The 15,578-nt window shown below is 58.6% G+C and overlaps 2 protein-coding genes across 2 annotated transcripts in view; one reads left to right on the forward strand and one right to left on the reverse strand.

Annotated features, from left to right (window-relative positions):
* The window catches only part of ABCA2 (ATP binding cassette subfamily A member 2), a 34,395-nt gene extending 24,970 nt beyond the window's left edge, over nt 1-9,425 (reverse strand). Inside the window, exons 1-2 of the mRNA XM_066563194.1 lie at nt 9,264-9,425; nt 1,924-2,017 (exon numbers count right to left, since the gene is read on the reverse strand). Of these exons, the coding sequence (XP_066419291.1) occupies nt 1,924-2,017; nt 9,264-9,329 (160 nt within the window). The 5' untranslated portion in view covers nt 9,330-9,425. The remainder of the gene's footprint in view (nt 1-1,923; nt 2,018-9,263) is intronic.
* A 3,243-nt stretch (nt 9,426-12,668) lies between these two features.
* FUT7 (fucosyltransferase 7) lies at nt 12,669-15,576 on the forward strand. Its single transcript, XM_066563055.1, has 2 exons — nt 12,669-12,721; nt 14,227-15,576. Exon 2 carries the CDS (start codon nt 14,271-14,273, stop codon nt 15,312-15,314), a length of 1,044 nt encoding a protein of 347 aa, XP_066419152.1. The 5' UTR covers nt 12,669-12,721; nt 14,227-14,270; the 3' UTR covers nt 15,315-15,576.
* The last annotated feature ends 2 nt before the right edge of the window (nt 15,577-15,578 follow it).

Here is a 15,578-nt window from a genome sequence, read left to right on the forward strand (position 1 = left end):
ATCCCCCCTGTTAGTAGCCTCAGAGGCAGTGGTGGATCTCCAGAGGAAAAGAAGGACAAATACAACAGGGAAAATATATTTGTCATCTGCAGTTCCCAGAGCCCCCAGCCTCCCCCCCAACCCAGCTGCCCCAACGTGTGGCAGCTGGAGGTAAGTGGAAATGGAGACACGGAGATGAGAGAAACAAGAAACAGCAAAGGGCTGGCAACCCTCCCCCCCCGCCCCCTCCAATGGCACTGAGCCATCATCCCTGCTGGGACCCTCCCATGTCCTTCCCCAGGGCAGGGCAAGCCCAGAATGCCACTGGCCCGATGGGGACCACAGGTTGTCATCAGGCAGGGACCCTGCTTTCGCCACCCTGCCAATGACTCTGTGGTTAGAGATAGGTCAATGCTGTTAACAAGGCCACAAACGGTTGCCACTGGTGAAGATGGGCTTCTGGCAGGAACAAGGAACAGGTGCAGCATGGGATAGGCCAGCAGCCTCTTGGGGTGGTGGAACCCACACTGGTGGCCATGCCACAGTTTGGTGACAAAGTCAGTGCGTGGCATCTTGCTGACCTTGAGGCTCTAGTGCCACATTCCAGCTTGTCCCAGCCAGGAGAGGCCAAGACAGAGACCTGGTGGTGGTGCCAGGGTGGGAGCCAGCCCCTTACCCCTTGGGCAAGACTGGGTGACCACAGGCAACCACATGGGTGACAGAGCCAAATAGACTTTGCTCCAGGAAGCAGGCAATAAGAAGGAGTAAGACAAGCCTCCACCTGGCTGGAGTGTCCTATGCAGCCCAGGAGGCCGGGGACATGGCCACCAGTGACCCCAGCACCTGGGAACCCAGCACCATCAACCAAGGGGGTACACCATCATGACTGATCAAGTCCCTGGGGAGGAGCAGGCAGGGGCCATACTATGCTGCCTGAGCTCATCTTCACCAGCTGTGGAGGAAGGCAAGGGGTTTACAGAGGCATAAATTAGGCCAGAGTGAGTTGATCTAAACCAAGCTCTTCCTCCCCACACTATGAGGCCAGCACTGGTAAGGGAATGGGAGGAGGCACCCACCCAACCCACCAACTTACAGACTGGTGCATGCAGTTGAGGCATGAAGGGCAGGCGGGCAGGGGAAATGGTGGGAAAGAAAAAGAAAACATGAGCAAAAAAGAACAAAAAAAACGAATGAAAAACCACACAACACAGAGTGTATGTCAGCGCCAAGGCGGGAACCCTGGCAGCACCTGCCGCAGCTGCACAGCACTGGCAGCTGGGCTCTCCTTCGCCGGGACACACTGAAATACAGGCTCAAACCATCGTCACATGGGGTCACCAGCAGTGCTCAGCATCTCCCCTGGCCCTGCTGTGCCATCTGTACCAGATCACCCACCAAGGTGGCCATCAGTGGGCCCTTGGGAGCTGACAGCTTCACTCCACTGCCTCCTCCCAGCTGCACAGCCCACAGCCACCACAACCCAGGTCAAAGCTCCAGCTGGAATTCTCCCAGAGCCCTCAGCTCAAGTCCCAACAGTTTATCATCCTGCCAGGCCTCTGAGCACACCAGGGCCAGGCATAGGGCTTTCTGTAGGTCACTTTCCCCCTCACTGGGGAGCCCTTCCCAGAGCCACTCCAGCTGATCCTCGACTACTTAGGGGGACTGTGGCTGTTCCAGCACCATCCAGTTTGCCTTTCCCCATGCAAAATGTCCATGCTGATGACAGCCACAGGCTGGTTGGTGCTGCAACCCCCAGGGGAGCCTCCCCAGGCTGGGACAGACTCTGCTACTTCCACCAGTCCTTGGCTGTAGCCCCTGCCCAGTGCAATGTCCCCCAAAAGGCCTCTCTAGGTCCCCCCTGCCCCCAGGCTGGAGCACTTCCCCAGGGCCTCAGGGTGGCCCCAAGTGTGGGAGTGCCCCAAGCACCACCTTGTTGGGACTCACCTTCCTTCACAGGGATGGTGGGCTTCTTCTGCCGCAGCCCCAGGAGGATGAAGAAGAGCACCAGGGGGATGAAGATCTCGAAGGCCAGTACCCACTGGGGATGACACAGAGCAGAGGGAACAGGATGCTTAGGGACAGAACACAGCCACCTGGGAGAAGCACAGGCAGTACAGGGGTCCCCAGGCATTGGTGCAGCGCAGCACTGTGTCCACATATTGCAAATGGCTGGTGGCTCTGTCACAGCTCAGCCAGCGGCAAACAGGTTCCTGGGCATCCCACAACCTCCTGCCTGCACCACCCTGTCCAGAGCACTGTAGGACAGGGCAGGGTACACAGAGGGGATGGATACCTCTTCCAGTAGTGCAAACAGGCTGCTGAGGCTTGAGCTCAGCCATAAAGGTCCACCATAGCTGGACCTGCCCAGGGAGAAGACCTCAAGTTCTGAAGGCTAGTGCCCTCACAGCCTGGAGCAGCATGATGCCCCCTCAGCACCTGTGCCACTGCTGGATCTCACAAGGAGCAATAGCTGAGTCCAATAGCAGAGTTCAGTTCAGCCACGCCCTGCCACCAGCTCCAGGTGCAACTGGGCCATCCTGGTACCCATTCCATGCCCTCCCAAAAGGTTCTGGCTGCAAGGAATTTCCACTGGCAGCATATGGTAAATAACAGCAAATCCCCAGGACTTCCTGGCCACAGTGGCTCAGAAGTCCCAGCTAGCCTCTGTGCCCAGAGGCCCTGGGGATAGGCATCAGCATCTCCAGCTATGGGCAGGAGCAAGCAGCCGGCACACTGCCAGCACAGCTGCTGCCACTTTGCACTGGAGTGCCCAGAAATGGCACAGCCCCGCTGCCCAGCAGCAGGGAACCACTGCAGGCTTGGTAACTGAGGCACAGGATGAGGTGAGCCAACTTCGGCTCAATCCAGAGCCAGATCAGACCCAAGGCAGCTGCTGAGACCCTGAAACTGCTGCCACCCATAGGCATGGCAGGGCCCAGCTCCACTGCTGGGAAGGTGCTTTCTACACCACCCACACCGGCCTCCTCCCAGTGACCAGTGCCAATGGGCAAGCCCATGGAGAGGCAAGAACAGACTTTAATGTGAAGGATGCAGCTTCCAACAGGTGACAGGGTCAGGCCCTGTGTCTCCAACATTACCTCCATGCTGCCTCACTCAGGGGCTGCCAACACTCTGTCAAAAAAGTGAGAGCAGCCCCAAATGGCAGCGAGCAGAGGGAGCCCTGCACCCAGGTCCCTGCCAGCAAATGACCACAGTGCTACTTCCGTGGGATGAGCACAACTGCACCCGTGGATGCTGCCCATGCTGCACTCGCCATGCCAGAGGTTCCTGGTTTTGGAACTCTGGAAGGAAGAGGAAGAAGAGCTGGAGGAGATGGAAAATGCCCCCAGGAGCAGTGCCTGAGAACAGTCATCTTTCTGATAACACCAGTCCCAGGGACAGTCCCTGGTGTCACTGGTCCTGCACAAAGCAGGATAGCAGGGGACACCCTGACACACACTGCAGTCCCGTGGCCCCTGCCCCACCCCCTGCCTGTTTACCAGGCATACAACAAGGCCTCTGTGCCCAGGCACTGGGGGAACCATCCCCACACACCCATGCTGGCCTGTACCAGGCTCGTGTGGGAACTGTCCTTGGTGGCAACAGCTTATTGGAAGCTACTTGTTGTTATTTATTTTTTTGACAAAGGTCATTGACTCTTGCTCATCTCCATCCCCAGAGATGTCCCTTGTCCCCACCCTTTGTCTCACATATCCCAGTGTCACAGCAGGCTGTCCCACACCTTTGGCACCCACAGTGGCATGGTGATGGGCAGACATGGTAGCTGATGGCTATCTACCAGGCTGCACCTCCAGGACCGACCCTGCCCCCCCTGGTCCCCAGGGGCACTGGCATGCAGTGGGGCCCAACGGAGCCTCAGACTTCCAGCGAGGCACCAGACCAGGACACCTGCACAGCCTGGGGATGGTGGGGTCCCCATGTGCAGGCACAAGACAACTAGGGGGACATTTTGGGATTGTGTGAGGAAGCAAGGAGGAAAGGCCAGGATACAAGCAGATGAGAAGGAAATGCTTCCCAGTAGGTAGGAAAGAGCCAAGGAGAGGAGAAGAGAGGGGCCAGTGCCTGCCAGCAGGTGGCCATGAGTGTACCAGCTAGTCTGCCCTGCTCTGTCACCCATCCCCTGCCCCCCTGCTCTCTTGACAAGGGCACAGGTGCAGGACTGAGGGTGGGACACTGGTCCCAGGAGCCCTGGTACCAGGTGACAATGATTGTGGGGCCAGGGACAGCTCCTGGGTGGTGGCATTCTCTTCTTCCACATCCCCTGCCACATGTTCATTTCAGCCTGGTTGTATGTGAGCAGGATGAGGTCATAGGCGCTGTTCAGATTTGCACAAGTGCTGGGTGTCAACCTGCCACCCTACAGACAGTGGGGTAAGTTGCCCCACGTTCAGCCCTGTCCTTGGCTGGAGACAGGGGTGGTGGGGTCCTGCCCAATTCCCCCAGCAGGGAGGCAGAGCTGGGTGGGTGCTACAGCAGGGTGCTGGCCCCTGGCAGAAGCACATGTCTTTCCGGGAGCAGTGGGACAGTGATTCAATGCCTGGGCCCATCCTCTGCCACACTGTCAGATGGGAGCGAGAGGCTGCTAGGAGGCTGAGCAGGAGGCAGCAGTGCCTGCTGCGACACACAGCTCCCACACAGCCAGGTCAAAAGGCCAGACAAGCACCACAGGACAGTGATACAAACAGAGCAGAGTAAACAGCCCTGCCCAGCACAACGGTGCCACCATGCCCACTCTCCAGCCACCACTGGGACAGCTGGGAGATGTGCTGGAGCCAGGGTCAGCACAGACATGGCTGTCAGATCATTAACAACTGCATAACTCCACTGGTGTCCCCAGGATGTGGCAGCACTCATGTCCCAGTAGCCCAGGGGGCAGTCCTCATGGGGACAGCCAGGCCAGGCAGAGGCAGCTCTTCCTGTCCAAGGCTGTCACCCAAAAGTCCACTCAGTTCTCTCCTCTGTGCCCCCAACAACATTTGATGCCCACAAGCCACAGCCTCCAGCCAGCATGGTGTGGGAGAGGGGCAGTCAGAGACTGGGCACTCCCATACTAAGACGCTCAAGCTGGCAACTCCAGCGACATCCCTGCTCCCCACACCTGCCATGTCAGTCCCCCTGCCCATAGCCTGGCACCAGCAAGGGGGTTTATTGGCTCCAACATAGGTGAAGCAGCATTACACACAACATCCAAAATCCCTGCACGTACCCCCCAGAGGACAGGGCAGGGTCTGCCTGTCCTCCTCATGGGAGGAAGGAGCTGCTGCCTACTCCATGCCAGCCTCTCTGCCCATGCCAGTGCAATAGGTGCTGGCCTGCAGGAACCCTGAGGGATTGGGCTCTCAAGTCCTGCAGGATCCAACTTTTCCAATAGCATTTTAAGGCTGCAGAAATACCTTTAAATTTTCATGGTCCCACACTTTAATCACTGTTAGATGCCCACTTTTGCCCACAGCCAGAATGTAAAGGCAGGTAAAGCTGTGGTCACTGGGAAAGATGAGACTGAGAGCTCTGGGGGAAAATAGGCCCCAAAATGCATGAGGCTGTGCCAAGCTGCCCAGCTCCAGTGGAAATCTGACCACCCAGGTGGGGCCTGAGAGGCTTCCCTCAAGGTCACCTGCCCCACAGGGACAGACAAGGCCAGGTCCAGGGGCTGCCAACTCCCATCCTGCCAAGGCCTGGCCACCCTCACCTCTGCCTCTGGTCACTTCCAGTTATGTCCATCTGTCCCACTACTCCCTGCCTCCAGCATGGACACATCCCCACCCCCGACAGCCCCGGCACGGCAACCTGGGGTCCTGCCTTGGGGAGGCTGGAGGAGCGAGAAATCCCTGCTGGGGTTTGTCAACAGCTCTCTTGAGCTGAGGACCCAGGAACACCCACCACGGTTCTCCCCATTCCTGCAGTGTCAGCCAGGCACCTGTGTGCTGGGCCAATAGGGCACATCATTGTCAGTGCCCTGTGCAAAGGCCACACAGCACTGGGACATGGCCACCCTCCCACTGGCACAAGATGCCTGACCTGAGCACAGGGTCATGCCAGCAGCCAGTGTGGATGAAGGTGTTCCACAACGGGTATGCCCCAGCTGCCAATGCCAACAGGGACTCACAGAGACACTGCTGGGCCACCACACCCCTGCCAAACCCGCGCTTCCCCTCCCCACACCTGCTGCAAACAAGGAGAGGGCAAAGAGCACCCACAGCCAGGGCAGTACCCAACTGATTCCTGCTGCAGGATTCAGTACGAGCAGGAGCTGGCAGGGCCACAGGCACACAGTCCTAGGGACACTGCACCCCAGCAGAGGCGGTGTTACAGCCCCCCAGCACCCCAAATTTCAGCCTTTAGTTTTCTGGCAGCATCAGTTTCCCCCCAGCTCTCTGCCACCAGCCAGGGGGAAAGGACAGATCTGCCAGCTCCTGTGTGGAGAGTTTTCCATCTTCAGGACAAAGTGCAGAAGGCACAGATCCTGCATGGAGCAGAACAGCCACACTGCTATCAGCTCTCCCTTCCCTCATTCCAGTGCCTGTGCCACAGGGAGCCCCATCAGTGTGCTGCAGCACCAAAACAGCATAGAACTGCTCCCACCATTCCCACAAAAGAGCCTTGACCTACCCACCAATCCTTCCCCAGGACCAAGCAAACTGGCAGCACACTTCCATCACTGAGAGCTCCAGCTGTGGCTGCCTGCCCATCCCAAATGAATGGGTACAAAGAGCCCCAGGGCAGAAAGGTGAACACCCTGAACTGTGCCTGTGGTGACTTTTGAGAGAACACCTGCTAAATCTTACATCTAACATAGGTTTAAACCAGATACCAAAGTCATGGGAGAGCCCATCCTTTAACAATTCCTGTCCCAGCAGATTCAAGGCACAGCCAGCAATCCCCAGGGCTGCCATGGGCACCTCCAAGGGACCCCACAGCTCGGGCTTCCCTCCACCAAGAGCCACCAATGCTGTTCTGCTCAGACCTCCATCATCCCAGGGTTATGCTCTGGGAAGAATAAAGTCATGGGAAAACCCCAAAGCAGTCCCTGGAACAGCTCAGCCACACTAGGCAAGGCCCAAAGCCACCATGGGCTGGGAACAAGGCCTTACAGAGGTGCCACTGACCAGGGACAGTGCCTGGCCATGCTGCAGGTCTCCCTGCACCCACCATCCACCCATAAGTGGCCTGGCCAAGTCCTCACCTAAATAATGAATATTAATTATGAATAAATGAATAAAGTCTGCCTGTGAATATGAAAGTCTGTCTAAACTATGAATAAAGTCTGTCCCAAAACCATGGCTGTACCCTACTGCAATCCTGCTCCTGAACAGCCCCTGCTGCCAGGGACAATAGGGACACCCCCAGGCCACCAACACTCATAGGCAGGACACGGAACTGCTCCAGTTGTCAGAGCCCTCAGTCAAACCTGAGGTCTCTGCTTCCCACCCTACCCTGCAGTACTGGGTTTGCTACTCCACCTATTGCCGGGAGGGGAGCACATGGTGGCAAGGACTGACCCCAGGGGAGCACCTGCAGCACTAGGATGGACCAAAAGGCAGCTGCTGTGCCCACACTCCTTCTCTGAGGCTGGGAGAAGCCCAGCAACTCCCAACTCTGCCTGCCCCTGGGTGAACACCAGGGGCAGCAGCTGCTCCAGTCCCCCAGCCTCTGGCTGCTGCAGTAAGATCACCCCAGTGGGAGCTGGTTTCTCATAGTGAAACATTCATCTGTAGCTATTGCCAGGACAGACTTGCACTGGGGAACCCACTGCTGAGTGCCAGGCACAGCCAACACAGGGCTTGGCTCTGCCCTGGCCAGTCACCACTGGCAGCTCAGCCCAGCACTACTCCAAGAGGGCAGAGCTCCCCACAGAGTGGGCAGGATGATGGCCCTTGCGCAGACCAGGGACACCAAGTGGCTCTGGTATTCACACACAGCAGTAGCACAAGGAGGGAGGTGACATACACAGGGCACGTGCATCCTCAGGGCACAGCTGTCCTAGGGACTGCATCAGATCCATCCATGAGCACCCGCGGCACTGGGACCAGCTCTCGTCCTGGCTCAGAGCTGGTCCCCTGCACTCACACCATTGCTGGGTGGGCAAGGAGGGGCTGCTCCATAACCTGCCACCCTGCCTGAAGCAGTGGCACTCCAGCAACAGTCCACAGAGATGGAGGTGATGCGGCCTGGGCTCCTCATCCTCCTCCTCTGGCCACAGCTTCCTGTGATGCACCCCCACACTGCCCACGGGGCTGGTAGGGAGGGTCACGGAGAAATGGGTCCCCAAAAGCTGTGTGCACCCCCACTCTGTAACCCAATGGCCATGGAAGCCAAGGCCAGGTCAGCCGGTGTGTGCCAGGGCCCAGCCGTGCCAGGCTGCTCATCCCTGCAGGCAAGGGTCCGGCACAGCCCCTGCCGTGGCCATGCAACTCTGCTAAGGGTAAAGAGGGGAGATGACTCAGCCAAACAGCATCATCCCCCTCATCCATTCTGGGGGCACCAGGGCTGTCAGTCCAGGGAAACCTGCCTGCAGCACCAGGCTCATGCCTGGTCCTGTCACAGGAGCCTCTGCTGCTCCGGTTACCGGGATACGGGGTCTGGGGCTGGTGGCTGCCGGTGAGGAACAGCAGGATCGGGCCTGCGGGATAATTGGGAAGGGAAAAGAAAAGCGATGCCAGCTTGCGAGCAGCAGCTCGTTCCCCTCCCCCAGCCGCTAAAAATAACCGGCTCCCTCGGGCCGCGCACCCACCCCCGGCCCACAGTGCAGGATCCCACGGGGGGCCGATGGATGACCCCACACAGGGAGCCTGCGACAGGGCGGCAGTGGCCCCGAGGCCTCAGCACGGTCGATGTCATCTTGCCCCTTCTGCCAGCCCGGGAGGGACTGCCCCCCGGCCCCTAACCCCACGAAGTTGCCTTTTCTACAGCCCACGGAAGATAGGCGGCTCCGACCCACATATGGACTGAGAACCTATTTATACCCGGTGGGTATCGGGGCTCGGGGAGTGATCCCACCCCGAGGAGGCGACATCCAGCCCCCCTCCTCCTGCGGCCCCCGGGACCGGGTGGCCTCACGGACACGACAGCGAAGCGGGAGAGCCCCAACTGTTGCTGCCACACAGAGGCCCGGGGGCGCGCTGGGCCGGAGGATTCGTGCACGGGCGGCCCGAGGCAGGCGGACACCGCCGGGCCGAGGGACTGGGGGAACCCTCCGGCACCACTTTCGCGCGGAACCCGGCCTCGCCCCTCGGGGCTGCAGGGCCCCCCCCGCCCCCGCTCACCGGGCTCCGCCGCTTCAGTGTCACGTTCTTCCAGAGCAGAAGATGGAGCTGATGCAGGAACCCCATGGTCGGGTCGGGTCGGCCCCGCTAAAGGGCCGCGTCGCGCTCAGCTCCGGGGTCACCCGCCGCCCACCGCCATCCCCTCCCAGCCGGCGTCTACTGCTTGCCGTGGGTTGCAAGGAAGCGAAACGGCCTCGGCCCAGGCCTGGCTCCGCCGCACCCGCCCCGACCCTGCGCTGCACCAGCACCACCCCCGGCCCGCGGCGGCCGCCCCTTAAAGGCGCCGCCGAACCCGCCCGCTCCGCCCGCACGGCGGCCCCGGCACAGCGCGGCCCGGGCCCGGCTTATCCCGGCAACAGTGGCCTCGGTACTGACTGCGCAGAGCGGAGCTGCTGCCCCAGGGGCCGGGGAATCCTCGCTCCCCTCGAGCCGCCACCCTCCCGCCCCTCAGCCATACACTGATCACCTCCGCGCTTCTGCCCCTGGTGCTCCCCCAGAACAGGAAGGACTAGCCCGTGGATGCGGGACCTGTGTACCAGGGTGCCACGGCTGTCCCTTCTCTTGCACGCTGCCCACCCTGCTCCTGCCTGACCTGTCCCACAGGCATGTGCTGGGGCGTCCACGGGTGTTTTTGGAAGGACCAACCTGCTGCCACATCTGTGTCCTGTCAGCTCTGAACCCAGGGCTGGATGCCTTCAGCAGTAAGGACTGAACCAGGCCAGCTCTCCTCCTTAATCCCATCCACTCTTCTTCCATCCATCCTTTTTCCTGCCATTCATCCATCCTTCCTCTTATTCACATTTCCTTACATCTGTCCATCTATCCTCCCATCTATCCTTCCATCCTTTCTTCTTTCCTTTCCTCCTTCCTGCCATCTTTTCCTCTTTCCATCTGGCCTTGCTTTCATCCATTCCCCCATCCTTCTTTCCTTCCCTTTTCCTTTTCCTCTGGTTCTCTCCATTTCCCACCTGTCCCTCCCTCTTCCTGCTCTTCCTCAGCCTTCTCTCCCTCTTCCCTCTCCTTTCCTCCAGCTCTCTGTAACCATCTCATTCTCCATGCTCTTCATGGGCCAAGTGTAGCCAGGAGCAGTGAATCCCTCTCTGGCTGTCCCAGCCGCAGTGGTGCTGCCAAGGGTGCCTGTGCTCAGGGCAGGCCCTTTGGCAGCTGCCCGGGGCTAACAAAAGCTCCCCTTGTCCAACACAAAGCAGCATTATTCCCCAAACTTCTGGGCAAAACACTGCTGAGGTCCAGGAGGACAAAGGATGCCTGGTGATGTGGTGGTGGAGAGGCTCTGTGTGCCCAGCTCCCTGCTCTGGTGAGAGTGATTGGTTTGTGAGGGTTGCTGGGTGCACGGGCAGGGCTACAGGCAGCAGAGATGCCCAGAATTAAGGGGAGCTAGGCTTTTTCTAGGTCCCTGGGGAAGGAAGGATGCAGTCACCCTAGACTCCTCACAAAGAATTGTGCATGGTTTGCCCACAGCCCACACAAGGAGCATCTCCAAGCCCCTGTCCTGCAGCAGAGTCGGTCCCAACTTGGAGTGGCACAGTGTGGGGACCCATGGGTGGGTCAAAGCCCTGACCTGGGTCTCCTGCACTTTCCCTCCTGCTGCCCCTGGGTGGGTCCTGGGGAGCTTCACAACTGCTCTTCTGTTTGGCATGGCCATGGAAACCCCAAGAAGCCAGCAAGAGACAGACCCAGCAGTGCACCACGAGACAGCACAGTCCTGGAGACACTGTGGCAAAAATCCTCCAAGGACCCAGGGCCTGATGCCCAAGGCCCAACCCCTCCCTGGTCTAGAAGCTCCAAAGACCTTGTGGCCCATCTCCTCCATGAACAAAAGGTCCTGAAGACCTGGGAACATGGACCCCTAAGCTCCTCTCAGGGGACTTCCTTTGTGGGGTGGCCAGGCTCCTGTCTCTGTATGAAGTCATCTGCAGATGGCAGTACCCACACACATATACTTCTCTCTGCTCTGTGCTGGTGCTGTCCAGCATTCCTGATGGTCTCATGGCCTGGCCTCTGGCCTTGATCTCTGCCCAACCCACCCAGACAGCACTGGCCCTGGCTCCCTGCCTGGCTCAGAGCCATGTCCCTTTGTCCACAGGGTCACGGTGTATGGATCCACTGGCTGCAAGTCCTCCCAGGGCATTGTCCATGCACACAGGGTGTCTTGGGGCAGCACCCGCACATGATAGCTATTGGGTGCCAAGGAAAAGCTCCCTGCTGCTCTACCAGCCATCCTCAATACCCTATGGAAATGCTGTCTCCAGTGCTGTCCTCCATGGAGGGGAATGGCCCCAGCCCATGTGGCCCTGGGTTCTCAAGCTAGGGGGCAGCAGCAGGATGATGCTGAATACTCCAGCCAGGCAGGGACTACTGACCACAGGCAGCAAGGCTGGGACAGACAAGGCTCAGAATGGTGCCCTGGGAATGGACTGTAGTATCTGGGCTCTCAGTCATGCAGGGGAAGAAATGCAGAAAAGGAGTGAGAAAAGATGACAGGAAATGGACATGGCTGTGGAAGAAGGAACACCCTCCCTTGGGGCTGCAGTTGGCCTTTGAGGATTCCTGGGGTGTCAGTGAAACCACAGAGCCCTGATATACTGTGGCATGGTGGCATGGCATTGTACCCAACAGGGATCCCAAGAGGTTGGCAGCCAGCAGGATTGAGAGTGCAGACCCCAGAGGTACGGGAGCAGCCTGAGAACCCCCAGGGAGCAGTTTGGAGCCCTGTTCCCAGCTCTGTGTGTGCCAAGGTGTAGGACATACCCTTACCAGCTTCAGGGACAGTGCTGCACACCTCAATGCTCCTCTCTTGCCTCTGCCTCAGTTTCCCCATCTCATTTTGCCTGCCAGGGCTTTCATGGAGACTTGGGTCCTGAACAGCAATGCCAGCAAAGGACAAAACTGCGCTGGACAGAGAGCAGAGCAGAACTAGGGCAGGGGCAGAGAAGGCAGCTCTCTGTGTACACACTGCTGAGGCTCACACGTGCCTGCTGCCCCTTTTGGCAGGAAAAATCCCAGACAGGACAGTGCCCAGAGCTCAGTGGCACTTTGGGGCTGTTAGTTGATGGTTTCAGGATGAGTCAGTGGGAGTTGATATCCTGTTTGCAACTAAGCTGCGGGTGGCAGATGGGTGGCACCTCGTCAAGGCTGAGGGCACCTACCCAGCCATGGGGCACCCATCTTGTTCTGGGCCATGCACCCGCTATGGGGTGCCCATTTGGCCAGAAGGTACCCACCCAGCCATGGGGCACCCACCCAGTCACAGGGTACCCACCCCCCAGCACAGTGCAGGGGAAGTGCTGGGAGCGGGGTGTGCCAGCTGACACATGGGGCAGGAAGGACCTGCTGTGGGGCTGGGACAAGACAAAACTGAAAAAAGAGGAAGCCCTCAAGTGCCCCAGCCCAGCAGCACCCAGGCAGACGAATCTGGCACCTCGCACACCTCCACCACAGTAAGTCTGAGTCCAACATTACTGACCACTGAGGGGAGAGGGGCTGAGAAATGGGTTGGCCCCTGCCACTGCTATAGCAGGGGTTTTCCTTTCAGAGCATCCCCAAAATGGGGGCAACATCCCCAAAACAGAAGCAACATTCCTGCTGCTGGGGACAGAGACCTGCAGCACTGATGTGCAGTACAGGGAACCAGCAATGCTTTCCCATCCCTTTCTGCTTCCCATGCCAGATTTGTCTGGAGCTTAAACTTAGCTCATGCATTTTAGCAGGACAGATGGAGTGGGCCAAGGTGGGGAAGGGATTTTTTTGCAGCCAAGCTGCAGTGCTGCAGTGGGTGGGAAAGTAGGGCACTGTTTTCCAGGAGACCCCAATACTGGAGGCACTGGCTCAGCCCCAGCTGGCAGCAGGGCTCAGGCAGCCCACACGTTTCCAGAGGTTTCCACAAAAGGAGAAACCACCTGTGGTACTGAATGCTCTGAGCCCTGCCGTGGGACCAGCCCTCCAGAGGGGGCTTAAGCTGGTGGCTAGTCCCCAGTGCAGCCAACCATCTCCCTGTCCACCTCTGCCACTGCTCTGCTCCCAGCAGGGCTGCTGCTTAAACCACAGAAGCCCGAGGCAGGCAGATGGGCACCCTGGCAGGGTGAGCATCCCACAGCTGGGGGGCCCATGTGCCTGCAAGCTAAGCCCCACCAGTGGCAGCCCCAAGTGCTGCACTGTCCTCCCTGCTCTCCCTGTCCTCTCTCTCCTCTGTGCTTACACAGTGGGGTACTGGGTATCTCTGACATCCTAAATATGAGTGTTTGGGCCCCAGCCTGCTGGGGCTCCTGATGCCCTTAGGGACTGGGGAGTGCATCCTGACCTGGGGAGGGCACCTCGAGCTTGGCAATTTCCTTGCCATTGTCACAGGAGAATGCTGGGGTGAGTGGGCACTTCTTGGGCAGGGCGCTGCCAAACTTGGCCCTCGTCAGAGTTTTGGACTTCAGAGTCAGTCACCCCATTTCGCAGCTAAGGCGTCACCATGGGGCTATTCAGGTGGGACTGGGACATTCCCTCTTGTCCTTTGGTGCACAGCAGAGGCAAGTCTGGCTGCATATCAGGTTTGACCTATTCTGGGCAAAGCAAGAAGGACTGAGACTGTGGTTGTGTGTCCGGTGGGGAAGCTGAGGCACAGAGCAAGCAAAGACTGTCTGTAGTGGGGTCAGCCAGGCAGGGCAGAGGGGCACAGGTGGCTACTTCCCATCAACTCTGCACCTCCCAGCAGCATTTGTGCTCCCCCAAAGGTCACAAGGGACTACAAAAGCATTATCAAAGGCCGCCCTGGGGTGAAAGCACATACATGGGGAACTTTGTGGCACAGGGAAGCAGAGGGTCCTGGGGTGATGCTGAGACCCAGGCTTCATGAAGAAGCCCTTTCTCCGCCCCCTCTGGCCACAGTGCCTCCCCATCACCCCTCGTCCCTGGCAAGCCAAGCTGATGGTCCTCAGGGGCCTCTCCTCTCTCACAGGTGTCAGCTCTGTCACTCGATGACGCGATAGCCAACCCACCAGCATGCCCTGGGCATTGCCGTTGCGATGGTCACCATGGGGACGGCCTGGTGTGAAAGCCTTGGTCACTGCTGGCGTGTTTGTAACCACCCTCTGGAACTTGAGGTTCTTCCTCGACCCCTCCAAGGGCTCTGGAGAAGAGTCTAAACACAGGGAGCCATTGATGATCCTCGTGTGGGAATGGCCCTCCAAGCAGGTCCCCAATGTCAGCAGAGACGTGTGCCGTGAGCTGTACAGCATCACAGGCTGCCAGCTCACCACAGAGCGGCAGCTCCTGCACCAGGCCGATGTGGTGGTGTTCCCCCATTCCAGGCTCCAGCCTGGCCGGGACAAACTACCCAAGGAGAGGCTGCCAGGGCAGAACTGGGTATGGGTGTCCCTGGAGTCTCCCTCCAACACTAGAGCTCTAGCAGCATGGAACAAGACCTTCAACTGGGTAATGACCTACAGACAGGATTCGGACATCTTCATCCCCTATGGCAAGCTTGTGCCCAACCGGTCAGCCACTGTGAACATCCCTGCAAAAACCAACTTGGTGTCCTGGGTTATCAGCAACTACCACAGGACGCAGAAAAGAGCCGAAGTCTACAAAAACCTCTCCAGGTACCTCCATGTGAATATATATGGGAAAGCAAACAACAAGCCCCTCTGCAAGGACTGCCTCTTGTCAACAATATCCAAGTCCAAGTTCTACCTGGCCTTTGAGAACTCCATCCACCGGGACTACATCACAGAGAAACTCTGGAGGAACTCACTGCTGGCCGGCACCGTGCCTGTGGTGCTGGGGCCATCCAGGGCCAACTATGAGCAGTTTGTTCCTGCAGACTCCTTCATCCATGTCAACGACTTTGGCTCCCTGGAGGAGCTGGCCACTTTCCTGAAGACCATGAACTCCAGCCGCTACCAGCAGTTCTTTGCCTGGCAGAGGAGGTTCAGTGTGAAACTCTACACTGACTGGAGGGAGCGGATCTGTGCCATCTGCATGGCCTACCCCCACCTGCCCCATGGCCACCTCTATCCTGACCTGCAGAGCTGGTTCAACTCCTAGTGTGTGCTGGGACCCTTGGGATGAATGCAGGCAAGGGTGGGAGGTGTGTGAGGCATTCACCTGCACACAGGATGTGAAACAAGGACAGGAACCCCCACTCTCCTCCTAACCCAGCTGTTGTCACACTGCGACCTCAAGCAACTCCCTATGACTTCAGTTCTTGTGAAACAGGACTTATCACCCCAACCTAACACCGAACACATTGCCAGGGTGCTGGCAGGACCAGAAGGTGCTTTGGAAATAAATGGCATAGTGCTGCTGAGG

This window comes from Molothrus aeneus, chromosome 19 (genome assembly GCF_037042795.1).
Source record: "Molothrus aeneus isolate 106 chromosome 19, BPBGC_Maene_1.0, whole genome shotgun sequence".
Lineage (NCBI taxonomy): Eukaryota > Metazoa > Chordata > Aves > Passeriformes > Icteridae > Molothrus > Molothrus aeneus.